The sequence below is a fragment of the Anguilla rostrata genome, chromosome 13 (assembly GCF_018555375.3).
Source record: "Anguilla rostrata isolate EN2019 chromosome 13, ASM1855537v3, whole genome shotgun sequence".
Taxonomy (NCBI): Eukaryota; Metazoa; Chordata; class Actinopteri; order Anguilliformes; family Anguillidae; genus Anguilla; species Anguilla rostrata.
In genome coordinates this window covers 22,667,409-22,694,951 of record NC_057945.1, presented here as the reverse complement: position 1 = coordinate 22,694,951, position 27,543 = coordinate 22,667,409, and the positions used below count along the sequence as shown (strand labels likewise).

At 44.7% G+C, this 27,543-nt stretch overlaps 4 protein-coding genes across 5 annotated transcripts in view; 2 read left to right on the top strand and 2 right to left on the bottom strand.

Annotated features, from left to right (window-relative positions):
- The first annotated feature begins 409 nt into the window (after positions 1 to 409).
- LOC135237255 (deoxyribonuclease gamma-like) lies at positions 410 to 6,169 on the top strand. Its single transcript, XM_064304181.1, has 8 exons — positions 410 to 679; positions 1,591 to 1,679; positions 2,016 to 2,108; positions 2,920 to 3,032; positions 3,269 to 3,384; positions 4,323 to 4,480; positions 5,396 to 5,492; positions 5,623 to 6,169. Exons 1-8 carry the CDS (start codon positions 530 to 532, stop codon positions 5,698 to 5,700), a joined length of 894 nt encoding a protein of 297 aa, XP_064160251.1. The 5' UTR covers positions 410 to 529; the 3' UTR covers positions 5,701 to 6,169.
- The window catches only part of rps23 (ribosomal protein S23), a 223,989-nt gene continuing 199,424 nt past the window's right edge, over positions 2,979 to 27,543 (top strand). The window contains exon 1 of the mRNA XM_064304184.1: positions 2,979 to 2,985. Coding sequence (XP_064160254.1) covers positions 2,982 to 2,985 — 4 coding nt within the window. The 5' untranslated portion in view covers positions 2,979 to 2,981. The remainder of the gene's footprint in view (positions 2,986 to 27,543) is intronic.
- Positions 5,489 to 7,325, bottom strand: LOC135237256 (protein SPMIP1). The gene is made up of 2 exons (XM_064304182.1): positions 6,726 to 7,325; positions 5,489 to 6,538 (listed from the first exon to the last, which is right to left on the bottom strand). Exons 1-2 carry the CDS (start codon positions 7,141 to 7,143, stop codon positions 6,420 to 6,422), a joined length of 537 nt encoding a protein of 178 aa, XP_064160252.1. The 5' UTR covers positions 7,144 to 7,325; the 3' UTR covers positions 5,489 to 6,419.
- flnbl (filamin B, like) overlaps positions 8,808 to 27,543 on the bottom strand; it is a 75,820-nt gene continuing 57,084 nt past the window's right edge. For both annotated transcript variants that reach the window (XM_064304178.1, XM_064304177.1), the window contains 17 exons: positions 26,869 to 26,961; positions 26,023 to 26,125; positions 24,313 to 24,453; positions 22,874 to 23,002; positions 22,331 to 22,504; positions 21,859 to 22,017; positions 21,003 to 21,206; positions 20,565 to 20,717; positions 19,929 to 20,051; positions 16,956 to 17,222; positions 16,374 to 16,511; positions 15,725 to 15,840; positions 14,308 to 14,440; positions 13,671 to 13,847; positions 12,110 to 12,328; positions 11,413 to 11,616; positions 8,808 to 10,711 (listed from right to left, as the gene is read on the bottom strand). In XM_064304178.1, the coding sequence (XP_064160248.1) occupies positions 10,524 to 10,711; positions 11,413 to 11,616; positions 12,110 to 12,328; positions 13,671 to 13,847; positions 14,308 to 14,440; positions 15,725 to 15,840; positions 16,374 to 16,511; positions 16,956 to 17,222; positions 19,929 to 20,051; positions 20,565 to 20,717; positions 21,003 to 21,206; positions 21,859 to 22,017; positions 22,331 to 22,504; positions 22,874 to 23,002; positions 24,313 to 24,453; positions 26,023 to 26,125; positions 26,869 to 26,961 (2,721 nt within the window). In that variant the 3' untranslated portion in view covers positions 8,808 to 10,523. The remainder of the gene's footprint in view (positions 10,712 to 11,412; positions 11,617 to 12,109; positions 12,329 to 13,670; positions 13,848 to 14,307; positions 14,441 to 15,724; positions 15,841 to 16,373; positions 16,512 to 16,955; positions 17,223 to 19,928; positions 20,052 to 20,564; positions 20,718 to 21,002; positions 21,207 to 21,858; positions 22,018 to 22,330; positions 22,505 to 22,873; positions 23,003 to 24,312; positions 24,454 to 26,022; positions 26,126 to 26,868; positions 26,962 to 27,543) is intronic.

The window sequence follows — 27,543 nt, the reverse complement described above, 5'->3', positions numbered from 1 at the left end:
GTCTGTTTCTTGTTGATTACAGACACTGTGCCTTACCACAATTACCAAAGTAAAACCAGCCAATGATAAAGCTTTATGCTAATTGTGAAATTGACACTTGTGTGTGCAAACAAAAAAAAAAAAGACTACCTCTGATACAGAGTGAAGACTTCCACACATGTAAATGTTTACAGCATGCTGGGACATACACATTTGGCATAAATGTGATTTCATTTGCAGTGGAATATCATGACTGTCTAGACTATTTTTTTTGCACTTTTTATACATGTGGAGTCAATTAATAGAATCATGTTCGACCATGACCTACCTCATCTATATACAGTAAGCTAATAAATCAACTTAAAATACATAATCAAGACTTGCTGTGTCCATCTTAGAGTTGAACTGTGTGTTCCTGTACCCTCATTCCAGTCATTCCAACCAGGAAGCATCAGTTCAGATATCAAAAGGGAGTTTCTGTGAAACTCATCTGAGAAACGGATGTGAATTCAGATCGTGAGGCAGTTACACAGCTACAGCAGCGCAGTTCATGTCCTCTGCTCCGAGAATGTCTTCCTCTGCATTTCTGTTGGTGTTGTGCGTCCACGGGGCATTATCACTGAAAATATGTTCATTCAACATACAGTCCTTTGGAGAAAACAAGATTGCAAAGCAAGAGGTCCTAGATGTGATACTCAAGGTAAGGGAAACTGTGGAACTACTGAAACCCTCTTGTCCTGAAGTGTACCTATATTAACACGTAACTTTCCAAGCCATTTACAGTAGCTGCTACACTTTTTACAATGCCGTTGTAATGTATTGTGTACCAGTGTCAAATGATTTGACTTGGAATCTTTTCTGAGGGATTGTGCCAATATGTGTGTGATGTCTGTTTGTTTCTAATCAGAGTTTTGGGATTTTATGTGTCTATGGTACCTCTCTTGTGTATAAGGACAACCCCTATACATGCCATGGACCCATTTATACTGAGTTTCTCAGAACAAATATCTTTCGAGCCCAAGTCCTTGATGATGGTGAAACTATCTTTAAACAAACACATTACTGTGTGCCTGTCATGAGGTCCTTTGCTACTGGTACAGCAAGAGATTGTGTGAATAAATATCTTTCTCTAAGAGATAAACATGTTTTTCCTCTGATAAAATGTGGACGTGTAGGTTTTTTCAGTTTCAACTTGAGGTACCATTTTCTAAAAAGTTAAATAATACTGTAAATTTACAGAACAATGTAAGTCATCTTTTTCTGATGAACATTTCCAGATAATATACTTTTTTTTAGTAAGCATCAATATTTAATCTTTCTTATGTAAATACATTTTCCAAATGTATTTAATACAGGGAACAAGCAAATTTCTCAGTCTCATATAATTCAGGAACTAGGCCAGGTGCCAGGAAAACAGAACCAGGAAAACAGAACTGGGGGATCCTTATTTTTGGTTCCCACAAGGTTCAACAAGCTTTTCGCTTCCTTAAAATGCTGGAAGCGAAGCATGAAGTGAGACTGAAGAAGCTTAGAGACATATTTTGCTACCCCACTGCTGAAAAAAATGCATGAAATGTTTTCTCACAAAACATTATATTTCTCTCTTGGCAGTGCATTGCACGTTGTGATATCACACTGGTGATGGAAATTAAAGATGCTAAAGAACGCGCTTTCCCTCAGCTGGTAACACACCTGAACAGGTAATGATACGATAAATATAGAAGCAAAGAGGTTTGGGAAACTCGGAGGTGATCACCAGAGGACACAAACTTCACTTTTGTTAATCATTTCTAAATATTTCTTTTTATATGTAATATTTATTTATTATTTTTGTGTAAAGTGTATTATTATTATTATTATTATTATTGTTGTTGTTGTTGTTGTTGTTGTTGTTGTTATTATTATTATTACATAATGGTGTGGTCCCTGGACAAACCACATGCCAACATTTCATATCTTCACACAGCACATGACATGCCCATCATGGCCATTTCACATGATTCTGTGATCACAGAACGTGCGTCTGTCTTCTTCAGGGGATCCAGCCGCGGAGCCGAGGAGTACAGTTATGTCATCAGCAGGAGGCTGGGAAGAAATTCATATAAGGAGCAGTATGGCTTTATCTATAGGTACCGTTGATCATGAGCTTTTCTTAGTTTAGCCAATGACTTGGAACTGCGCTGTTGCACAGAGACATATAGAGGGGGTAGCAGGTAAACATAAACATGCTTGTTAGTGCCTTAGCATGCCTCTGCTCCTCTTTTTGTTTCTGAAATAACACAAAGATAACATGGTGCGATGAAACAAAGTAATCTATACTGAAAGCTGCGTGTTTAGGCAAGCCTTGAGCTGCTCAAGAAAAATCTATACAAAGGAACTGACACAAAGGTCAGTGAAGACTGTTAACCATTTTATCTTCACGGTTTTGATTGATTTACAGTCTTGAAAATGGCTGTGATATAAAGCAAACAGAAGAGGATGTCTGTGTTTTCCCTTGTGTCAATACATGACATGCTGCCAGCTGTCACACCATAGTTCACTTCCGGCCACAGTGATGCACATGCTGTCCTGAAAACAAAAGAGGGGTGACCATGTTTAAAGGGATTACCAAATCACTAATTTTAAAGTCAACACTAAAATAAACAAACATAGCTGACTTATAATTCCTTCTTTAAAATAAGCAGAAGATAAACATTAGAAATCATATCAGAACCACGTAGTTCAGTATTCATTTGACATTGAGTATTGGCTGAAAGCAATTGCGGGAATATCTTGTATTCCGGTGTGATTTCCTCAATTGCTGTGATGGCAGAAGCTTTGGTTATCAGGAATTATGTGTCATCCTTACAGAAAATGGCAGCGTGGTATTTAGAAGCCACAAGATCCATGAAGGAGTGAGGGTTATGTGTTGAAAGCACTAATATTCTCTCCTGGTCTCAGACGCAGATTGGTGTCTGTGAAGGCCACGTATCAGTACCCCGACAATCAGAGTGGAGACAAAGATGTGTTCTCCCGCGAGCCTTTCGTAGTTTGGTTTTCTTCTCCCACAACAGGTATGCACACTTCACTGCCTTTTCTACCATCAATCCATGACTACCTATCAGATTTATTGGTAATTTGGGATTAAAGGGGAAGCCCACTCAGAAATCCTTCTTGGTGTGTTCAGTCTTACCCTCCAAGATGCAGTCTGAAGGGGTGGGTTTTTGATCTGAATTGGAGGACACTGTATAAAGGTGACAAGTCTGACAACTCTCTCTCTCTCTCTCTATCTATCTATCTATCTGCCTAGCCATTAAGGACTTTGTAATAATTCCCACACACACAACCCCAGAGACAGCAGTGCGAGAGATTGACGAGCTCTATGACGTTTACCAGGACGTCAAACGGCAATGGACCACAGCACAGGTGAGCTTTGAAAGACCGTTGTTCTATTAATGGCAGAGTTTCATGTCAATTTCCCGTCATTTCAGGAAATGAGTATCATTTATTAGTTTCTATTCATGAATTTGTGAATTGTAAGTAGTTTCTGACTTGAGTATGATACCAAGTAAGATACCTTGTGTCTTGAGAAGTATCTTGAGTAAGACACTGATTTGAAAAGCTCAAAGCATATATATATATCAGTGCTGTGCTAAGCTAGCAACAGTACTGTTGTGAAGTTGAAAAAAGACATGTCCATTCCCTTCACATTACTTGCACTGTGTGTTACACCCACACTGGGAGTCAGTTTACCCCAGTTAGGGAACATATTCACAGAGCTTCTCAGAGCAGGTCTAGGAACAGTTTTGCCATTTTAGCTCATAGTTCTGCGATCTTCATTCTTTACATTACATTACAGGCATTTAGCAGACGTTCTTATCCAGAGCAACTTACACAACTTTTTACATAGCATTTTACATTGTATCCATACTGAAGCAATGCAGGTTAAGTACCTTGCTCAAGGGTACAACGGCAGTGTCCTTACCCGGGAATCGAACCTGCAACCTTTCGGTTACAAGCCCAGTTCCTTACCCACTGTGCTACACTCCGTCCTCATTCCTGGTACAGCACAGTCACGGGGTCCACTAGTTTTTGTTGTTACTCAGCACTTAATTGATCAGTTAAAGCAGTCAATTACACAGTTAACTCACCTCACCTGATGTCTTGGGTCAGAATTGGTTGCTGATATTAAGGAGAAAACACAAATAGCAGAACTTGCAGTCTGCCAAGACCAGGAATGATGATCACTGTCACAATGGGAAAGTTTAGGATATGGACAGGGGAATCTTGATCCTAGAGCAGCACTACTCTGAGATGCGTTATGACTGTGGTGTCTGGGTCACTTCCCCCACTCTGCCCTGTAGAGCTTCATCATTATGGGGGACTTCAACGCAGCATGTGGTTACGTCCCAAAAAAGCAGTGGAGCAGCATCCGCCTCAGATCAGACCGCAGCTTCCTGTGGCTGACCAGCGATAACATGGACACCACCGTGAAGGAGTCAACTCGCTGTGCCTATGACAGGTGATGGACCGACGTTACCCATCTCCACTCGCTGTGCGGCGTAAATAACAGCCAGAGTGAGGTCAGAGGGAATGCGTGCGAGTTTACTGTGGTGGGGGTGACGTATTTCTGTGTTGAAGTGTTAAGGTGTGACAGCTTTAGGACAGCCCATGGACATTTGTGGTATGCATTGTATAGCTAAAGAAGTCTGGGGACCATTGACTTTTTCAAACAACATAGTGATATGCAAGTTCCCCTGCTCGTGAGTTAGTATTAATTATTACATTGATGGCTGCCATCTCTTTATAACTGGGAAATTCCCTCAGCATTTCCTTTGCCTACAAAATCATTTAGCACATTCTACATTAGGCATCAGCAGTGGTGTGCTATCTACCATTAGACACATGAACAATTCACTTCTAGGATGTTATATACTTTCCACATACAGTACATTCATGCCAGTCCAATTAAATCACTGTCTCAAAGTCTGCCAGCCTCAGACCCTCTCAATACAGTAAATACCCTCTGAAGTGAATTAATTGTTAGGCAAAATATCTCAGACAGGTGGCAGCTGAAATTCCCAGGAGGACTCTGTGATACACAAAGTGATTTTAATTACTGCAGCTTACCCTAATTTTACATTTCATTAGAATCCCACCAACCCTATCACTGTACTGCTGCCATGAGGCCACTCTCTGGGGCTTGTGCCTCTTTAGCACATAATTAGTTGACTGCCCCTTCCTCACAGAACTGACCCTTGTCCCCACTCACTAGTCTCTAATTCAGGCCTCAATTTACCCTTTTCATCCTTCCATTCAATACCTGTCCTCTATAATCTAAGTCTGCGATATTGTGGTGTTCTTATGAACAAGTTGTGCAACAACTTGTTAATAAAGTGGCACAGAAAATGTAAAAACATTGATTGATTGTCTGCAGGATTGTTCTGCGTGGAGAGAGTTTGATCCAGGCCGTCTCCCCAGACTCAGTGGAAGTGTTTAACTTCAAAGAAGCATATGGACTCACAGAGAATCAGGTAAACGTTTCCACTTTTATATTGTACAGACACACACACACACACACATATATATATATATATATATGCTCACATATACTGCCCCGATAAAACAAATCTTGGAATCGCGTCTCCTTTGTCTCTGTTTCAGGCCCTGGCAGTGAGCGATCATTTCCCAGTGGCTTTCACTCTTCGTCCGCAGCGGGGAAAGAACGGATGGAGATACTGAGGAATACCTGCGGTTGTCCGGGCAACCCACGTCTGCCTGGAAGCCACAGTGCCATAGCAAGCGCTTCAAAACCTGTCTTTCCCAATGAATGCATCTCATTAGGGCTTCGGTTAAACTGCCTTGAATAATCGCCCAGAATTAGAGCTAATTAGGTGGGTGAAAGATCGCCACTCAGCCACTGAAGGCTTGCCGGGATATTAGACGAGTAACCCTCTCGGGTTGAGGTGTGAATCTACTGCACTAAAAACGGGAACGCAGGGCAGCGAAAACGGGAGCATTTAGGGTGACTCTCTGCTCGTTAATGAACTGCGGATTCAAGGTGTGGATTTCACCGTCGCTAGGAAACCATTTGTTTTACCAAATGTCCTTTCGCTGAGCTTGCTTTTGAACATTTTTTAAAACCCACTGTATTCCTTCTTTAACGCCATGCAAGTAATTGTATCTAAATAAAATTACATTTATAACATCATTTGGTAAAAATAACAATTACAATGTTTAAATTTAAAGGTTATTTGGTGACGTAGTACATGTAGGCTATTACTTCATAAGTTGTTAAAAGGAAGAAAAACCACAAGACGTTTTGTTTGTGATACCATTCACAAATCTGATGCATGCAAGTCTCACAACATTGCTTTTAGCGTGGAATAGATATCTAAACAGCTTGCATAAAGTGATTCTTCAATATAATGTTGAGAAGGAGGAGATCTGCGAACTGCTTGCTACCCCAGTTGATCAGTTGGAGAGGGAAAATGAAAGATTCCATTCCTGGCATAAAACGTGTTCCTTACAATTCCGGACCTTCCGTTGGCAGGGGACCTGTAGTCTCTGTCATAGTCACCTGTGGGGGGAGCAATGTACTTAACCTGAATTGCTTCCGTACATATCCAGTAGTATAAATGGCTAGTATGTATAAATGTAAAGTTGTGCTAGCTGCCCTGGATAAGAATATCTGTGAAACACAGTAATGCAATTATATTACTAAATATAATATAATCAATAGCTGCCCAGTTGTGGTGATGGCTCACCTAGTCTCCAGCCATACTCCCAGGAGGACAACAGAGGGAAGTCGAACTTGTCCTCTGGGCCTTTCTGCACACGCCTCCGCAGGTACAGGTGACGGCCCTTCCCTTCTTTGGAGAAGCCCTGGTACAGCGTCTCCTTGGTCTGGGGCGAGACGGGTCTCATCAGCGGCGCGGCGCTGAGGGTCCGCTCCACTGGTTCCGCCGATACCTCCTTCTTCCTCTCTGGGGGCTTCACAACAGGGGGCAGGACTGTCTTCGGGGTAGAGAGCTTGGGGGCCTGTGGTACTTTTGGCCTTCTGGAGGGGAAGCTCATGGGGTAATCATCGCCGTATTTCATTTTCCATGCCATGCGAGTGTAGGCCTCCTTCTCAATCAGCTCCCGGTAGCAGTTTTGGTTCTGAGTAGTCAGCAGGTTCCTCATCTTCCAGCCCCCGTTGCTGCTAATGTGCCAGAATGTGTTTGTGGAACCTAATAAGCAAAAAAGTTCTTCTCACTCACCTGTCTCTAAATCGCCCTTTCTCTCTCTCTGCCTCTGTGTAAGAGAGATAGAGAAAGAAAGAGGAGTGGTGCCAGGGAAATGGCAACCAAACCTAAGAACAGGTTCCTGTTTGTTCTCTCTCCATGGTTACCAGTGAAAGAGGATCCCAAGCAGGAGCCTCATGGGAGAGTGCTGAGCAAATTCTCACCCAAAGCTGACCAGCGCCCTCATCAGCTTGACAGCAGAACAACAGGGTCGGAGCTGGGTGAACACTGGAGCAAACCTCCAGACCGGCCTGCCTAAATATATTAAAATTAAAAAAAAAATAAATAAAAAACCCACTATAAATGGTCTCTAACCTCGATTTAATACTAAAAACAATAGTCACTCAAATCAAAGTCACACTTATAACATCCTTGTAACGGCGCTGAGAATGTGAATGAGGAATATGTCTACTTTACTGGTGTTTTTAATTCATTTTAAGTGCACAAATTAAGACTTGTTGCTGACTATTTCAACTAGACCTATGTGCTTCAGAAACATGGTTGAAAAAATTGGAATGGCTACCTTAGCAGAATAAATTGAAAACAAATAATTTCTGTTATTTCAAGAATTTAAATTTTACGGTCATCCACTGGAAACAATGTTTAAAATGTCCTGATGCTCAGTGTGAGATACGATTACAAGATATGAGAGCTCACTGAGGTCTCTCTTTCCACACTTACCTGATAACTAATGTTTCTAAAGCAGGCTGGCTGAAGGAGATGGTGGCACAACAGAAGAAATTCCTATACCATAAAGTTTACCCCACAGAAAATAATACATTTTATATTATATTAATATTTCAAAGGTTTGTCTGACTATATAACACTTTTCATTTTTCACCTTCAAAGGTTCATTATGCTTTTAAGACTCTCTTTCTTTGGGAAGAAAACCTAATGTACATTTTCATGTATTTCAATGGCAAATGGCCTGAGCTGACAGCCTTTTCAATAAATGCAAGCAGTACTTCTGTTTGTACAGAAGGTGGCAGTCATGTCCATATTATTTATTTATTAGCGTTTTACAGAATGAATCCCCAAGGAAATCGGGCATTTCGATTGGTGTATTATGAAATTATACACCGTAAGGTATAGGGTCTTTCATTTGCGGAGGAAGATTCATTAATTCAAATCTTGAATCAGTGTCAACTTTGTCAGGCACATTAATGCCGTAAGGTTATGAGTGACAAGGGAGGCCAGCAGCTGGCATTAGGCAGCCTTTGTGACCCGCCAGGTGCTCATAGGTTACCAGGCGATCCTCTGATTGGTGCCAGCTCTTCTGCAGTACTGGGGGGTGTGCAGGTTGGAAAATGGTGACAGGCTCCCAGATATATATAAAATATAAGTATCCCTTATCTGCTGCTTTGGGATCCCAAGAATAAATCAATGTAGATTTTTCCAACTCAATACAGCCTTATGGTACAATGGTTTTTCTCAAATGTCACTCTACAAACACCCCCTCCTCCCCCCCCCCCTTTTTTTGTGAGATGAAAGCAGCAAGCCTATTTACAAGACAGTGTGTCAAACTCACCTCACCAACTCTGCATACAATCATAACGAACAGCCTTTTACATCTTTATTCCAGTTTATTGCTTTAATTTCAAAATGTACATCATTTCTAGGGATTTATTTCACATTAAGGCACCCCTGGCTAATACAAAATGCAAATAAGCTTTGCTTATTTTCTTCCTTTTAAAACAATCTTTTACAAAATACTCCATTGTTTATCAAAACTAGCATCATTAAGTAATTGAATAAACAGGCATCATACCCAAAGAAGAAAAAACATACACATTCTATTTTTCCAAAAAGCTATTGATAGATAAGAGAAGCACTTAAAATTATTTGGATGGCAATTTCCCGCAGTCCCTCAAAGAATGGATCCGTAAGTTATGTTTTTCTTTTTCTTTTTTGGTAAGCAGTGCACCTCTTAGAATACAAAGACTGAGATGAAGAGAAGGAATGCAATAGCCAGCCAATCACAAAGCTGCCTCCTCTTATCCACAGATTATGGGTCGTGGGCTCGGAAGTAAACGCATCATTCTGTAATTATGAGAGCAAGATCAAAACATTAAAAAAAAAAAGAAGTCTTCACTCACATAACATGCGAGTTTGTGTGTATGTGTGTGTGTATATAATGCATACAGACAGGATTATACTGTGTGTGTGTGTGTGTGTGTGTGAGATCCATATTGACAGGATTTCTGAGACGAGCTCTATAGGCATGTAGGCTTGAGGCACATAATACCACACTCTGGACAATGGTTCACTTGTTCACCTTGGTCACTCCATAAACTCAGACTAACTACCATGTTTACACTATTTTAAGAAGAACTTTAAGCAACAATACGAGAATAAATTATTTTGGCCCATGTCAGTCATCCTGTTCCACCCTGTTGCATAAAACACATTGAAGTATAGGTGGTATGGTGGAGAAAAATGAATGCGCCTGTTCGGTGTGCCTTGTTAAAGAACAGTGCTCTTCCACAGTGGGGACATCCAAAGCTGCATGAGCACAGAATACCATTCCTTCCTGTTCCAACACACCTGACCTGCAGCCCAGGAGGTTACAGACAGGCAGTTGCACCATCAGCACTTACTCCCCAACCCCCACCCCACCCCGCCCCCGCTCCCCACTGCTTTTGACATTAACCAGGCAGCCTCTTTGTTTTACCTCAGTACATTACAAACATGTAAACATCGCCGTCCACTTCACAGTGGAGTTCACACAGTGTCAGGTGGTGCAATCTCAATAAGTTGTCATTGCATCTAAGACTTGTGTGCAGTGTGTATGATTTGGACAGGATTGGCCAGGATACATACAAAGAGGACATTCATCAGTAGTTAGATAATTTTCAACAAGAGTTACTGTTCCAGTTAAATTACAGTTAGTGTCTACAGGATTATTAATTTAGTTTTTGTTTTAAAAAGGGTGTGCTGTTTTCTTATATACTCAGGGCCAAAGTAGACCCTTAAATGTTAAAATATGTTAATACTTGACAAACAGCAAAAAAAAAAAAAAAAAACTAACAAAAAAACAGGAGGAGCCTTTTTTACAATATTGTGCATACATTTCTTTCTCCCCCTCCCCCCACCCCCAGTAAAGAAAATGGACCAATTGACATGACTTAAATTTGCATGCATAAATTGTCAAGTGCAAATTTTTCAATTAACGTTGGGCTTAACTGAATTGGGCAAAGTGAAGTGTTCTATGTGTATTACCACTTCCCTCTCCCATCCATCTGTTCCTCCAGTGTCTCTCACAGGGCTCAGTGGCGCCCTCTAGGGGACAGTGACGTTGAAGGGAGACCCTGGGATGTGCTCATCCCCCCACTTCACTGCTAGAATGTAGCTGCCCCTCTCTTTGACAATGTAGTTGATGTTGTACTGCTTGCTGCCCATGTGTTTGACAGACACCTCTTCACAAGGAGTGTTGGGTCCCTGTACACCCACTAGCAGCATGTTCTTGCCTAAAAATAAAAAAAATAATACATGAATAAAACACAGCCTGTTCATTTAGCAAGATCTGCCTTAACATGACAGGAAAATGGCACTGATTAATCTCAAGAGGACCAGAAGATGTATTAAAATAGATGATTGTGTTTGTTTGAGCATCATGGTTCTACAATCGATCTGACATCAGCTTTTGAGATCGGGACACCCACCAAGACAGAGGGTACACAACGTGGGACAATGTAGTTCAGGGGTTCAAGCCACCTTCAGTTCATAATTACTGTACTAATTATTTATTTGTTCATAAAAAAGGAGTGGCAGTCCATCCACCTTAAATATATATAGATTTGTTAGTACTGTATATGTTTGCATAATTCTGGAAGGTGGAAAATAGAGAAGGTAACTGAGAAGAGCCCACAGCTGAGAAAGTGCCATGATGGGGATCGAACTGCCACACGCAGAGAGGTAAATCACATATGGCCGAGAGTGATTGACATGGTGTAGGTCTAAATGACGTACACAGCCATTCAGAAGATTTAAGGCAGAATTAATTATTTGTAGCAAAACCCAGCATGCACACCAATCCTCCAGGAATGGAGCTGTACGCTACCAACACAGAGACAACATGATGAGTAAAGCTGGTTTGGGTGTTAACTAGGTACACACGATGGTTTTCACATGGTTTCACCCAGGGGATTGTGGGAGGGTTGGCCCTTACCGGCTTTGCTGCAGTCCACAGAGAAGCTGGCTTTCTGGCCCACGTAGGCCTTGCTCAGCCCAGGGCCTTTGCAGGCCACCTTGGTGGCATCGGAGGAGAACCCGGGCAGCGAGCTGTAGGTGCTGGCGGCTGGGGACTTGGTCACTGAATCAACCATCAAAGTGGACGTCTCGCTGGCGTTGCTCACGTTCACAAGCCTGGGACCTGAGGTGGGAGAATAATGTCAATGTCACAACAAGGCCACTGAATTTCACCAAAGATCCTTTCAAATCTCTGAGAAGAATTTGCCTCACACATTCCAAGTCAAAAAGCTCAGCAAAACTATCATGAAATAAATGTACAATAATAGTATCTACACCGGTCCAAGTATTTACAAGACAAGTACATAAAAAATTAAGAAATCTTCTAAGAGAGAAAACATTCTTAGTGATTTGTGCACAAGCTGGTAGGGAGCTGAATGCTTCTGTGGATAAATTATAAAATTTCCTTTTTTGTTCCAGTCAGAAGTATTACGTAATGAAAAAGATTGGGTATACAAAATTTTGCAGAGGGTATAGCTTGCTTTTGTGAGGGTTTAGGCTGGGGTATAATTGTGCAACATATGTAGAAAACTGATTAGTGTAAAAAAAAATTAGAAAGGGCTATATAATAAATTACTATTTATTTAAATTGGAGAGAGGCGAGAACAGGCCCAAACCTGTGACTTTGGCTTTGAAGGGGCTGCCCGTGATGTGGTTAGGTCCTCCATACTTGACGCTGATCAGGTAGTTGCCTGGGGCCATGGGGGTGTACTGCACCTTGTACCCCTCTGGACACTCTTGACACTCCATCTTAACCTTGGAAGGCCCCTCGATGGTGACAGCCAGGGAACCAGGACCGGCTTTGGTGTTGTTGATGGTAAACTCCGCCTGGTTACCTGAGGCCAATCACAAGACAGCACAGGGAGTGCCAGTGTTGGGAGGTCAATACAACTTCAATTCAGACAATTCACATCACTAAAAAAATCAACATTAGGCAGCATTCACTGGAATTTTTGAACCCAATCAGGATGTATGAGCACTGGAATCGGGGAGGGGACGATCTCTCAGTCTCTATACGCATTCAGCCCTACAGGTTGCTGGGTTACAGTTCCCATGCCTCCCCCAACCTTCTTTTGGCCAATGCAAGGCTCGGGTGACGTAAGCATCAGCTCAGACAATAAGCAGCAGATGCAGCAGACTCCCTTAACGTTAACGCTGCAGATTGTTTGGAGGGTGGCCCACACTGACACAATCAACACTGCCCAGATGTGGGCTGCTCGGTTCTGATGACTTTTAAAGTCTAGCAGATTTACAACCCCCCCCTCCCGTGCTGATCTTCACTGGTGGACAGGCATTTAATCCTATGATGGTTTGCCTGTGCCTGCCAAAGACTTTCTGTTTGTTAAAGTGACTAAATCACATGTTGTCTTCAAAGTCAATGTAAAAAATAAAAAGCAACACCACCTAAACTCTGCTCTGGTTCCTCCATTTGACTCCTATAACCATAATGAATAACCACGTGCCAGGCAGATGTCAATGCGGAGTAGAGCCAGTATTTGTGCCATAAAGCATCGTGAGTGTTAAAACATCATACAGAGAAGTGGTTTGGGTTCACCTTAGCGAATGTGTGGAGAGCATTCTGGCACAAAATGGCTGCTATGCATCACCTGTGTGGATCCCACACATATCTCCCCCCATCCCCACAAAGTGCTTTACATCATGAACTGAAAAGCACCATATAAACTGTACTGCAATCCACTATTATAATCAGTATCATTGTAAACAACAACAACATCAACAATACATTTATATATCATATATAAAAATATATAAAATATATATTCCATTACATACATTTTATTATTTTGAACGCCTTTAATTGGGACATTGTTCAAACAGAAATTACAGATTAAAAAAAACAAAAAAAAAAACAACCAACACAGGTTGATTATTTAATTATTTAACCTCCCGTTGATGTAAATTACAGTGAGTTTCAGCACTGATGAATTAGATGTTCGGTTGTTGAGCACCTCCAGTCGTTAAGTACAGTGAGTTTCAGTGTTGGTGAATGAGATGCCGGGTTGTTGTTAAGTACAGTGAGTTTCAGTGTTGGTGAATGAGATGCTGGGTTGTTGTTAAGTACAGTGAGTTTCAGTGTTGGTGAATGAGATGCTGGGTTGTTGTTAAGTACAGTGAGTTTCAGTGTTGGTGAATGAGGTGTTGGGTTGTTGAGGTCACCTGTCGTTCCCCTCTCCAGTCCTGCTCCGTAGGCAGTGATGAGGCTGGCCTCCCCGGTCTGTCCCGGCTCTCCCACTCGCACCTGGAACGGGCTGCCAGGGATGTGGCTGCCGTTGAACTTCACATCGATGAAGTGGAGACCGTTCTCCCGGGGGATGAAGCGGACGGCATACTTGTCTGGAGGAAAAATACAAGTCCATTTTTAAATGAGGACAAATAAAACAAGAAGGCAGTGAACCCATACAGATGATGTCATGCCATCCTTGATGCCAATTCTGATGCAGGACAGAAGCCAGGGCGCTCCTGTCCTCCTTCAGCTGGGAAACCTGGGGAAAGTTTTGGATGCAAGAGACGCTCTGATGGAGGAAACGGTCATTGGCCGCCAAGAGACAGTGAAAGTGTTTTGGCCTTTGGGCTAACAGTGAGCGTTTGAGCTAACAGACAGATCATTTTGGCTAACAGTGAGCGTTTGAGCTAACAGACAGAGCATTTTGGCTAACGGTAACAATAAGCGTTTGTGATAACTACAGTAAGTGAAATGGTCTGGGATAACTGACAGTCGGGTCATTAACAGTCGGGTTGATAACTGTGCCAGGCCCACGGCTGTCAGACCGATGTAAGGCTGGCCTGGCCTCACCTTGCTCCAGCTCAGACACCACGCAGTCCTCCAGCGCTCCAGACGGGCTGCGCACTTTGGCGTCGATGTTGCCCTGCGCCCCGTTCAGGCGCACAGCGAAGGACACCGGGTGGTTCACCTTCAGCCCTGACTCCTGGGAGATTGCGAACAGCGGACAGCTTTAGCACACCCCCGCCCTCCCTGACCGAACCGTATAGGAAACCTCAGCCAGCGTAATGTTATCCCACAGCTCTATCCTGCCTCGGCATTCAGGCTCCAGGGTAAGACCCAATACACCTACAAACTTGATCAAACTAATACCACACATCATTTAACAGATTAACACAGGCTGTACACTGTTTGTATTTAAAAATGAAGTTTAAACATTATTCACCATTTTACCTGAGCTTACCTTTGACCAGCTAAAGCTGAGAGAGGTAGAGGCTACTGAAAATTCTACTTAGAATCTTGGAAAAGGACGATGGATGGGACGAGGCAGTGGAGAGGGGTTTATGGGGGAGGTGGGATGGGGTGAATAATGGCAGTTACATGTTGGCAGTGGCATTTTGATGAGGGAAAGGACGGGGTGGTGGGGAAGGGGGTGTAGGACAGGTTTGAGGTGGGGGGGTTCTCTGCCTCTTTCTGCTTTAGCTGTTATCTGAACGCTGCTGGTTTCTGTTAAAAGCCTTTAAATGAAACACAAGCAAAACACCCCCCAGGTCACACATAAGGCCATGGATGTCCATCAGCCAATCAAATCAAGGCTCCTTGCAGCATGTCCAACCAGGGAAGGCCCAGTTCTGTTCTTAATGAATGGGGCCAGTGCACTCAAAATGCATTGAGTGTCATTCGCCAAAAGTGCCAAAGACACTTTCCAACCATTTGACCTGGAAACTGGATGCGTGTTAAATGCAACTGGCCATTGGCTCATTGAGAATATAGCTCCAACGGGTCCAATTTGGAATTTAAATTTGCTTTTCCTTTGCTTTTATTTCCCCAAATGGTGCCTGTAGGACAAGAGCCTGTTTTCAGAGTAAAAGGCATCATGTGGAATGGCAGCTAATCATACAGTGGAGCCCTCACCAAATTTCACAAGCTGGGAAATGCCCAGAATTTATGTCCTCTCAAACAGAGACAGCTCATTAAGAGAGCAGGAGGGCGGAGAAGACTAGAGACCAGGCAATATTTAGACAAATCTCACAATGAATATAAACAGGGGGAACCATCACAAAATGTGATTTATGGAATATATATATATATTTTTTAATGTTTGTATTAAACAATGTAAAAGCCTTGAATAAGAGACAAGGGGGGTTTCTGTGTGAGAGAAAGCCTTGCTGCCCTGGTTTTCAGAGTGGTGCTTTGGAGGAGGCCCTGTGGTTTGATAGCTGTGGACAAGCGCCCCCTGTTGGAGTGGAGGTGTTTCCTCGTGCCTCACCTGAAGACTGGTAACAGTGAGTCTGCGGGCGTCGTCTGTGGGGGCGCACACAGGCACCAGGAATGGACTGTCGGGGATGTGCTGATCATTGAACTTGATGGCCACCTCGTAGTCACCTAAACAAGCAGGAAGCCACAGCATCAGGCAGTGCAGGGCCAGGCAGGGCCAGCAAGAGTGAAGCAAATGGCTGCAATTCTCTATTCCCCTCCACACTAAACAGTAAAGTTTACTTAAAGGGGAACCTGAAACTGCTTCTACAACTACTAATTCTAATAATAATAATAATAATAATAATAATAATATTTCCCATTCCAATATGATTCTTCCAATACTGATCTTTCTCCTGTCTGCGCAAAAATCTACTGCATGTCTTGCATCACTGGGGCAGCCACACCCATTCTCAATGTGCATGTGATCCCTAGCTGAGTCAGGGACATGTGCTGTTCACAAAATAAGGCAAATAAGATACGTAAACCTGCGAAAGCTGCACATTTTCAGCCTTCAAACAGTGGAAAGTCCAAAAAATACAATAAAATAAAAGCTTATTGTAGTTTCCCTTTAACTAAAACACAAAATTCTTGTGTGAAACGTAAACTTGACTAACGCCATAGTGCATGCTGCATTTTGATTAATTAGGGCCCCCTCATACCGGGCTCCTGGGCAACGTAAGAGACTCCGCAGGACCCATCCTTCCTGTCCTCAAAGGAGATCTCTGCCCGGCTGGGTCCCTCCACAGCGATGGACAGCCCTCCGGCCCCCGCCTCCCGCGTCCAGACATTGAACTCCGCTGCCAAACAGACACACACACACACGTGCACACAAACACACAAGCAGACACACCAACACGTGCACACAAACACACACAGGCAGTACACACGCACAACCGTGTACACAAAAACACAGCAGACACACACGCGCGTTCACACAGACAAACACACAAACATGGTTTAACCTGATATAGCAGACACCTTTGTTGACTTCACAGTTGCCACTGCTGACAGATGCACCATGGGAAAATAATCAGGGGTGGGGTTCATTTGGTTTCAATTTGGTAAATGCAGGAAATGGACTGAAATTCAACAAATTGGGGGAAAAAAAATCCTCCAACAACATTACGTGAACTTTCCATCTATAAACTGACTTTCGATCATTTCCATAATGCACTGAATTGAAATAACCCCAACCTGGGAAGTGAAAAAACCAAAAACAAACCAAAAAGACTTCATCCTACCTGGCACTCCTGCTTCAGCCTTTTCCAATCCCGGACCCCCGGCCCGCACCTTGTGGGGGCCTCCCTCTCCCAGGGGCCCCACGGTGAACTGGAAGGGGCTCCCAGGCACGTGCTGGCCCCGGTATTTGACGTCGACCGTGTGCACGCCCATCTCGTGGGGCACGAAGCGGACGCAATACGTGCTGTTCCCAGCAGCCACCAGCTCCGCTGGCTCCGAGGTCCCGGAGGGGCTGGTCACCTGCGCCGACAGGTCATGGATGTCGATTTCTGAGAGAGGCGGAGAGGGACGAGGGGAGAAAGGGAGTAGGGAAGAAGTGGAGAAAGGGGAGGAGTTTGAAGAGGCAGTGGGAAGGAAGAGGAAGAATAAAAGCAGGAGGACAAGATGGACAAAAAGGGAGAGGTTGTGGAGGGGAGGGGGTGGTAGAGGAGAAGGATAAGAGGAAAAGAGGAGGGGGGAGAAAACCCACAGTGTATTAGAACAGGACAAGAAGAGAGCTGCACTGCTGCTGCACTGCTGCAGGGAAACGTTATATAATCAGTTCAGCAGCCGCAGTTCTGCAGGAGTCGCAGAGCGCCCACAGAACTGTGAGTCTGCCCCTGCAGCAGGACGCAGCCGAGAGAGATCAGAACTCCGTTAACTCGCCTGATCTCCAAGACCTCCAGGGGCTGAATGTAATAATGTACCATTTCTAATAAGCTGGTATTCATGTAGGAACAGAACATTGCGGCGGTGACAATTCAGCCGTTAGACTTTGGAAGGACCTCATAAAACGACAAAGTAACAGAGCAGCACTGGCAAATACGGACTGTTCGCGCTCCCACGTGCTCTGACACACACAGACACACACAGACACACACAGACAGACACGCACACTAACATGCGCACATACACGCACACACGCACCCATGGGCATGTGCATGCACAAGTACATACATACAGACACCAGTGCGGTGACACACGCATGCACACAAGTGCAAGCACACACACACACACACACACACACACACCAACGGGGTTCATGCCGGGATCAATAATGGAAATTTGAGCGCGTTCTGCCAACCTCATTGTCCACATGCCCAGTGCTTATAACGCACCCTCCAGCCCTGAGGGCCGAGCCAGGGGGACGGCCCCGATCCACAGGCCTCCGGCTCCCCCCGCCACCCGGGCAGCCGCCCCACGCCACACCCCCTGAGACAGGATCTCCTGAGACAGGGCTAGGAGGAACCATGTCACTACACAGCCAGAGGGAAAAGGGAAAGAGACAGACAAAGAGAAAGGAAGAGATGGTGAGAGAAAGAGAGAGAAATGGCACCGCAGTAAGGAAAAGTGAGAGAGGAAGAGAGATGGCTCAGAAGAATGAACAGTGCAGTACAGAAGGAAGTTTAGGAGAACCTGGAAGGAGTAGACAGCACAGGTGGGGAAAAGGAGGCAGGCCACATCCCTTTCTGGAGGTACCGCCCATCACCCATGACAACAGTGACAAAGCTCAACTTCCATGTAACCCACACGTGCCAAAAAACTTGAGCCCAAATGAGTTTCACTAAAAAGATTTTCTCAAGGGGCATTGGTGTAGCATAATGTTGAGGGAACTGGTCTTGGAATGCATTAGTCGCGAGTTTGATTCCCAGCTGGGGCACTGTCTTTGTACTCTTGAACAAGTTACTTGGCCTGAATTGCTTCAGTAAACATCCAGCCATAATTAATTGTACAATTACTGATACATGTACAAGAGTAAAGAGATGCAGGAGCTGGTAGGCTTCTACCTTTGAGTTTCTCCCACCTGTTGAATAAACAGTCCATCTGTGCAAGACCCTAACAACGGACACTTCTTCACTGCTTTTCTTCTGGTACAGTGTATATTGGGGCCTTATTTTTATCCACCCATCTGCTTCTACTTACGAGCAAGAAAATGTCTCCAAGCTTCACCATAGCAGAAGAGCAGAGAAGCATACTCTGCTCTAAGCAAACATACGCATTACTCTGGCTGGCTCTATTTTCACACACTGAGTTTTTCATTTTTTTTTAGCATACATCATCAATCAATACACAAGTTTACAGAAGAAACACTTTTGTTTTGCAATGTGCTCACTTCCAGAGAAAAGAAACCATAACCAGAGACATAGTGATTTATACTTGAGCCAAATCCGTGACTTCAAAGGAGACCAGTAAATATTCAACCCCCCAGCCCCAACCCCCCCCTCCACACCATTCCGGCCTCAAGTATGATTCATAAATCACACAACAACTCACTACTCATGTAAAGCACTGAAAATTTTATATGCATGCCACTGTGCCGGGGATGAGAGCGACCCAGGCCCTCTCCAGACCCTCTCCAGATCTGAGCTGGCCCAGCACCCCACAAGAAATGAGTGACAATTTTTGGCTCACAGTGTCCCAGGAGAGCACCTGTGTGGAGACGCGTCACTTGGAGAGGAGCCTGGGGTCCGAAAGCCCAAGTAGACGGCAGTCATAGAGACAGCCCACCTGACGTTCAGAGTGAGCGAACCCTTGCAGTGGGCTATGTTCAGACACTTGTCAGGCTGCTGGGGAATGCTGATAGCTACAGCTGAGAGCTCGAGGTAAAAACACAAGCAACTCAGTCTCAGCCCCCCCCCACCCCGTAAATCAGCAGCATACTACAGAGACCAGGGCAGGCGAGTTTAGGCATGGGGTTCCGCTTTTTAACAAACGACACTGGCCTCACTGCTTTTAATGGCTACAAAGAGGCCTCAGGTGGGACGTTTTTCACATTTGATGTCTTTGCACTGGAATATCAATGAAAGGTGCACCGTTTCGCCACCGCTGTGAGTAGTGATGGCTGACCTTAGACCAAAAACAGAGAGAGGGTTTGCAGGAGGGGAGGGGGCAGGGGTGGGGTTCGGGGTGGGTCATATGTTGAGGTAGAAGATGGTAATATGCTCCTGGACACCATTTTAAACCGCTCTGGCTGCACTCTACGCAGGTTCTCTTACCTGGGATCTTGAGATTGAGGTCACATTCGCTCCCCACGGTGGCGACGGACGCCGCCCTCTGTCGGCGAGTGATGCTCTCACGGATGCGCCCCTCGCCCGTCACCTTCACGGAGAAGGGGCTCCCTGCGGGGGAAACCAGACGGGCAGATCAGTCCACAGCCTGGTAATGCGCTGCAGTGAGTCTGTCACCAGGCCAAATGAACAAGCATTCCTTGGCATATTCCAGGTAAATTCCATTTCCAGTAAAAAATTCTTGCAGATTTTTGACTATTTCAAAACAAAAAGCAATTTCGTAATGTTGTGTCATATGTTTCATTTCATTCTTTCCAGTTAAGGCAGTTTCAAGAAAAAGTTATACTGGTCATTAGCATGTTCTCAATCAAGAGTCAAGAATAGGATATGAAGAATACATTTAATTTGGTATACCCCGGATTTGGTATATAAATATCTGAATGTATAAATGGATAGTATGCAAAACTTACAAGCAGTAAGTCGCTCTGAACAAGAGCATCATCGAGAAGCCTAACTGTAATGCAGACATTGAGCTTTTTGTGTGGCGCGCAGTGAATCTGTTTTTGCTGCCAGCCGAGGGAACAGCGCCGGGCCTGATGTTGTAGATTGAGCAGGGTGGCATACCTGGCACATGCTCCTCTGCAAACCTGATGGAGACCATATAGGTGCCAGGCTCGGAGGGGCAGTAGCAGACGCCGCAGGTCCCGTCCTCCAGGTCGTCAGTCTGAATGTCCACCTTACTGGGACCCTCGATGGACAGGGCCAAGCCACCATAGCCTAAACACAGAGAACAATCAGGCAACTGACAAACCAGTTAACTAACCAATCAGCTCATTTATCCATGAATATAGTCAGCCATTGAGGTCAATGTTATCACAACTCTTTTATTCTCATTGTCATGTCTATCTTCACTAAGTAAACATCACCAGGGGACAGAGCAGTTTAATTTCAATTTTAACAGTACCCTGTTACAAAGGAAAATTATTTGCTGGGAATTGCCCTGGTTCATCACAAGTCTGGATTACAGCACACAGGACAAAGCACCAGAAAAACCTCACTCACCGGCTTCCCGTGTGTCCACCACAAATTCAGACATCTCGAAGGTGTGGCCATCCACCAGGCCCTGCCCAAAGGCCTTCACCTTGCTGGAGTCTCCGATCTCAGACTGGACCACCATGATGGAGATGGGGCTGTTGGGCACGTGCTGGCCGTTCTTCTTGATGCTGACCAGGTGCTCGCCGACCTCTCTGGGAATGAAGGAAATGCCTGCAGCAGTAGAGAGAGGAGTTCAGTACCATTTCTGCAAACCACAGTGCTCCTGCACAAACTGAGGAAATGCCTGCTCGCCATTTCAGACATTTACTTTAAAAAAAATAAATAAAACACCTTACGACCGTGCTACTTCAAAAATGGCAGCCATGCCAGAGCAATTGGGAAAGCTCCACTTAAGTCTTAAAAGCAGCACAAAGCAAAAGAAATATTCTGCAGAATATTCCTTCTGCTTCAGGGGTTCTCAACCTTGGTCCAGGTGGGCAATAGGGTCTGAACGTTTTTCTTGGCACCTTAAAATTAGCCAATTGAATCAAAGAAACCAGGTAAGGAGAGTTATCTGTAATCACTGAAAATAACATTATGTTCCTTAAATTGATCAGCTATGGGTCGGTTAACAAAGAAGTCTAGCGTACAATATGGCCCACCAGGACCAGAGATGAGAACCTCTGTTCTGCCATGTTTACAGAATTCCAAAGAATCAAGTAGAAGTAGTAGTGAACTATAGGCCACTCCCACTCTTCAATATTGGAGCATCACAGCAAATTAGTAGACAACTCCTCAAACATGAGTTATTGCAGTCAGCATGTTATTGGGTGGCAAGTTAAGGAGGGGGAGGTGTAGACACCACTGTCCACCTCCTCTTTACCGATGTGGTTGTTGGGTTGCCTCTTCAGCAGGCAGGGCTCATCACGACCAGAGGGGGACTTGATGCTGGCTGTGAGCAGGCTGAGGTCCGTCTCATTGATATCCAGAGAGAAGTCAGCGGCAGAACCCAGCTTCACCTGAGACTTCCTCTTGTTGTCTTCTGCACAAGAACGCACAGGTACACCGGGTGAGCCACCGGGAAGGCAAGACCACAACGACAGAGAGCACTGCTCATGACGACAATCTTAGAGGAAGTGAGAACATTTGTTCACTGGAAAACAAATATGTACTTCAGTCAAGACACAGAGCTGTGCAGCCATGTTCTTTGCAATGGACACCAATATGCACAGAGACAGCCGCAGCATAAATAAATACAAATCAATCACCATGGAACCAATCCTGTTAAAACTGAGCTAGTTTCTTCTAAAGCCTACAGCAGCAGGCCACCCCACGGAACTCCAAATCCCACGTACCCGTGATTTTGGCAGTGAAGGGGCTGCCAGCGATGTGCTTTTCGTTGTAGCGCACCAGGATGTTGTAGTCCCCGGGCAGAGTGGGCAGGTAAGTAACGGTGCAGGTACCGTCCTTGTTGTCCACACAGCTTATCTCAGCCTTGGAGGGACCCTCGATGGCCAGGTCCAGGCCACCTGTGAACGTAAAACAACAGCGCACTGTACCAGCAACACTCTGGCCTGTGTTTATGCAGGAGTGCAGAGTGATGCTTCAGTCTAACAGGACTGCTAGGAAACATCAGCCAGACGAAAGCTCTGCTAATTATAATAATTTAACTGTATATCTCAGTGCAAGCTTAATAACAAGGGTTAGACATTTGGTCTTTATATAAGCCTTGGCCTTGTTCCACATACACGCATATTTGCATGTACGCAGTGTGCAAGTGTATGCATGTACCTGTATGTGTACGTGTGTGTTTGTGTGTTTCCATTCATTCAACAACGGTATGTGTTGCTTTTGTTGCCATACACTTAGAAATAGTACATAGAAAATATTTGGCTCACCCTCAGTGGCATCCTCGGTGAAGATGGTGAAGGTGGCAGTCTTGTTGGCGGTGCCGTACACCAGCCCCGGCCCGTAGGCGGTGACGTTGGGGCTGCTGGCATTGTTCACGTAGAACTGCAGCGGGCTCTCTGGAAAGCACACAGTGAGCGCAGTGTTGACGGGGATGAGAAAAATAAAACCACATTAATCATCCTGAGAGGAACTTGGGACAAAACAAACATTCACACCCAACAGAAGAAAAAAAAAACTTATGGATCACATTTTTACACAATGCTTTCATTCACATGGTTGGAACATGTAGAAACATACTGGAGTCACATTTAATTAGGCTAAAGTGAGAAATAAACAAACAGAAAATATAATTCTCTCTGAAAACAGCCCAAGATTTTAGACCATGTGATTTTCATTGCTTGAAATGACCAGTGAAGTAACTCAGCTGGAGCTTTAGAGGAAAGACACAAAAAGGCTTCACAAAAACAAAGTAAATGTCGGAAGCTTTCTTGTAATGCTCCAAGAGGACGGGTGTTAAAAAATTGCCAATATACAGTGGCAGAAGCACTCACTCAAACCAAACAGAAAATTCACCTCTATAGCCATCAGCCAGAAACAGGATTTCCACATCTGACATAATTCTCAAATCAGGCTGTTATTGTTAGTTCTCAGCTCATTAGGAGGGTACTGTGATAGCAATCTTAGATATACATGCAAGCAAAAAGGCCAGGTCATTTCCAGCCTTTGTGTATGTATGACCACACAGCTGGAGTCTGGATGTTCAGGGCTAGGTTTGGGTCACCACCATCTGCCTGTGTGAGAGAGAGAACTGTGTGTGTGGTGTGTGTGTGTGTGTGTGCGCATGCGTGCGTGTGTGTGTGTGGGGGGGGGGGTCCATGAGGTTGGTGGAAGCGTGAGCCTTGAAACACAATGATCATGGCATTCTTGTAACTGCAATAACACAAGTTGCAAACCTCAATCCATCAAACAAGCAACATGAAAATACATACACCCACACTACAGGGCTGCATGCACACCCCCCACACTACAGGGCTCCTGTCTGGGGTGGGGGGGGGGATGGGAAGTCATGCAGGAGGCTTTCTGTCTACACTTCAAATCAGATTAGTATCCAAAGAATTTCTTTCTCCAGATTAAACCAAATCTTTTTGAAAAGTGGCTCTTTTCAACCCCTGCCAACCCAAACCGACCCACATCCCTGCCCTGAGCCACCTTCCCTAGCTTCCCCCATGCCCTTCCGAGCTCTTCCGCAAAACATCCTCAACACGGTGTCGGCCTGAGAATCCCAGCAGGAAGTGCATCAGAAAGAACGCCTGAGCGTGGAGGGGTAGAGCCGTGTTCCAGCGATTGGTATTCCAGGCATGTCGGCGCTGACAGGGAGTTTCAGAGGGGAGGGGTCCAGGAGGAGGGACCCGGGAGGAGGCCTGACCTGGAATGTGCCTGCCGTTGTACTTGATATGCATCTCGTGGAGTCCGGCCTCGGTGGGGGCGTACTTCACCGTCACCGTCCCGTCGTGGTTGTCAATGATCTCAGGCTGGGCCGTCTTCCCCGACGGCATGTGCACCTCACCTGGGCAGAAGTGCAAGGGTGCACCATTAGCGACAGGCTAACCAAATCGCTTACCGACCAACTTAAGCCGCGTTTCCACCGCAGGAACTATACCCCGGAACTAGGAACCTTTTGAGGAACTCAGTGCGTTTCCACCGCAGGAACTAGGGTCTAAATTTAGTTCTGGGGGCTTTGTTTTACCCCCCAAAACGTTCCTGCTCGGGGGGGTAGTACTTTCCGAAAGTACAGGAACCTTTTGGGTGGAGCTTGCAGCGCTGAACATTTGTGATTGGTCGAGTACTCGTAGCATTTGTGTTGTATTTATTTTCCGCCATTACCCGCCATGTTTGAAAATATGCAGCGCAAACCAATTTATTTTCATAATAACTTCAAATCAAACTTGTATGTTATGCGGCGCAGTAGACTACTTTTGGTTATAACCTGTCAACGTCTTGGAATTATAACGTATGCTCTTCTGTTCTTTTCTTGCTTTAGTATTCGTTTTATAAAATGCTAAGCATTCGTGCTGGGACAGCATATTACGTAGGCTACCAAAACATTCAAACGGATTAATTCGGTTGCTGAATATTTTCTTCCGGATTTTCTTTGTTAGCCCGTTGTAATTGACTCAAAACGTTTGATACAGTTATGTGAGGTATGCGGTAGTTCTGCACAATTAACATTGGTGATACAGTACAAGCAAACTGGAAATCACCTTCCGCACTTTTTATCCGGGTAAAATAACAGGTTAATTCTAGTAATCTTCGCTTTAGCTTTTTCAGACTGCCGTAATTTTACTCAATTTTACTGCCATTTTTCAATTCCACGAAAAGACCAGGAAGACTATGGACTCATTTATGGTGCATGGTTCGCATCTGGAGGGCACACTTCGCTGCTCGGCTAGCAGTAACTTTGAAGGAAAGCAAACGGTGGCTGTACCACTACTAATTTACATTTTCACGCAAGTCCGAGTTTTCGTTCTATTCTTGTCATTTTGCAATTAGCCTATATGGAATTGATGACGAGAAAGTAATAAAACAGCAAATTGTTTACAACGTGTGCATGTTTTCTGCTGTTAATGAATGTGTTTGAGAGGATATATGAAAATCAATAAATACAAAAGTAACCATATATAGTCATTGTTGGTAACCCGTTGTATATAGGTGGAATAAAACCCTCCGGGCTGTCCCGGTTATTAGAAAATAATGTAGGCTACTTCGGTGGTAGTATGGGGTTACAGAAGAAATCATATGACAGATGGACCGACGACAACGTCAGTGGGCTAAAATTTGCCTAATCTTCGCGGTACTTTAGACCCCGGTGGAAACGCAGACAACCATTGGCTGAAGGAACCTTTTAGTTCATGGTAAAGTAGTTCCTGGGACTGAAAGTTCCGGGTAATTTTGGTGGAAACGCGGCTTAACTGACTAAGTGACTGACTGAAACACTAAGTAATCAGATGACTGATGAACTCACTGACTAAACAACTGACTGAATAACTGACTGAATGATTGATGAATTTAACAGACCTCTTTAAGACTTTCTCAGGTGAATTCAGGGTACAGTTTTCAAAGCACCCCTGTGCCTCACCTGTGATCTCACCCTTCCTGAGGGCAAAGGGGATGACCATGTCGAAGGGTCTGAACCCTGTCCCGTTCATGCTGTTCACAGGAATGTATGAACCATCGGTCACCTGCAGGGTGGGGGGCACACATTCATGGTTCAAATTACTGTGACTCTTCTTCTCTACATACCGCAGCCATTTTAGTGTAGAGAATGCCCGAGAACTCCGGAGAGGCAAAGGGAGAGAGAAAGAAGAAAGAGAAAGAAAGAGGGAGCATTCAATGCTCCAATCACAGCAGCACTGTGATTTGCCTGCCACCTGGAAAAGGAAAAAAAAACCTGCAAAGGAGGAGATCTGAATAAAAACAAAATATTCTGTAACAAATGTAGGTGCGCTGGAAACAAAGGAGAAAGCAGTGTGGGGGTGCAAGAGAAGTGCAAGAGAACTCCCTACAGTGACCTCTACAAGAGCACCGAAACTGAGCACATCTGCTCACACACACACACGCCAAATATTACATGCATGCACAAATACACGTGCACAGAGACACACACAGGGGGAGAGAGAAATGACACAAAGTGTTCAAAGCTAAAAAATAAAAATCAAAGTCAAAGGTGAAAACAGTGGTTTCCTCACACTGAAATGGCGAAAGATGCTTGATTGCCAAAAGGAATTAAATCATTCAGAACAGACTGAGACGGGAGGGTGTGCGGCGGGGATGGTGGGAAGGGGCCGTTGTGGTCAACCAGTGAGCAGAGGAAACAGAGTGATTAGGAGTGGTGAGGGCTGCACAGTCTCCCAGCAGGCTGCGGGCTGTCACAGAGGAACGGAGAGAGGGAGAGAGGGAGGGAGGGAGGGAGGTGTGTCTGTACCCAGGGCTGGAAGCCAGGGGGGTAGGCTCCAGGAGCTGCCTGCTGCTGCTGCTGCTGGACTGACTGCTGAACCAGGGGGACCTCGTCAGTGGCCTGCGGACGGACAACGCAGGTTACTCTCCACAGGTTACTCTCCACAGGTTACACTCCACAGGTTACACTCCACAGGTTACTCTCCACAGGTTACTCTCCACAGGTTACTCTCCACAGGTTACTCTCCACAGGTTACACTCCACAGGTTACACTCCACAGGTTACTCTCCACTGCTCTTGCCCTCAGTCCCTTTTACTCTTACAGTTTCACTCTCTCACCCACTCACTCTTACCATCACAGACTCTCGCATGCACACACACACACCCCCAAATGTGCTCAGACACATGCAAACAAGTTCCAATACAACAGTGCACACATTGACCTGGTCACTGAGATCAGTCTTGTAGTACATATAACATGGGTACCATGATGAACTTAAACATATTGTAAGCTCATGTATGGTACCAACTCAAACAAACCACTATAGTTGAGCAAACAATGTACTGGGGAAATACAAAAACTGCTGTATGTACCGACACACTTCATTCTTTAGAAATTCTAGCATATCCCCCTTCTTACGATAGACAAGGACCATCTTTCATGCCAAATCCCATCCCTAATTTGGAATGTCTAATTGGCTAT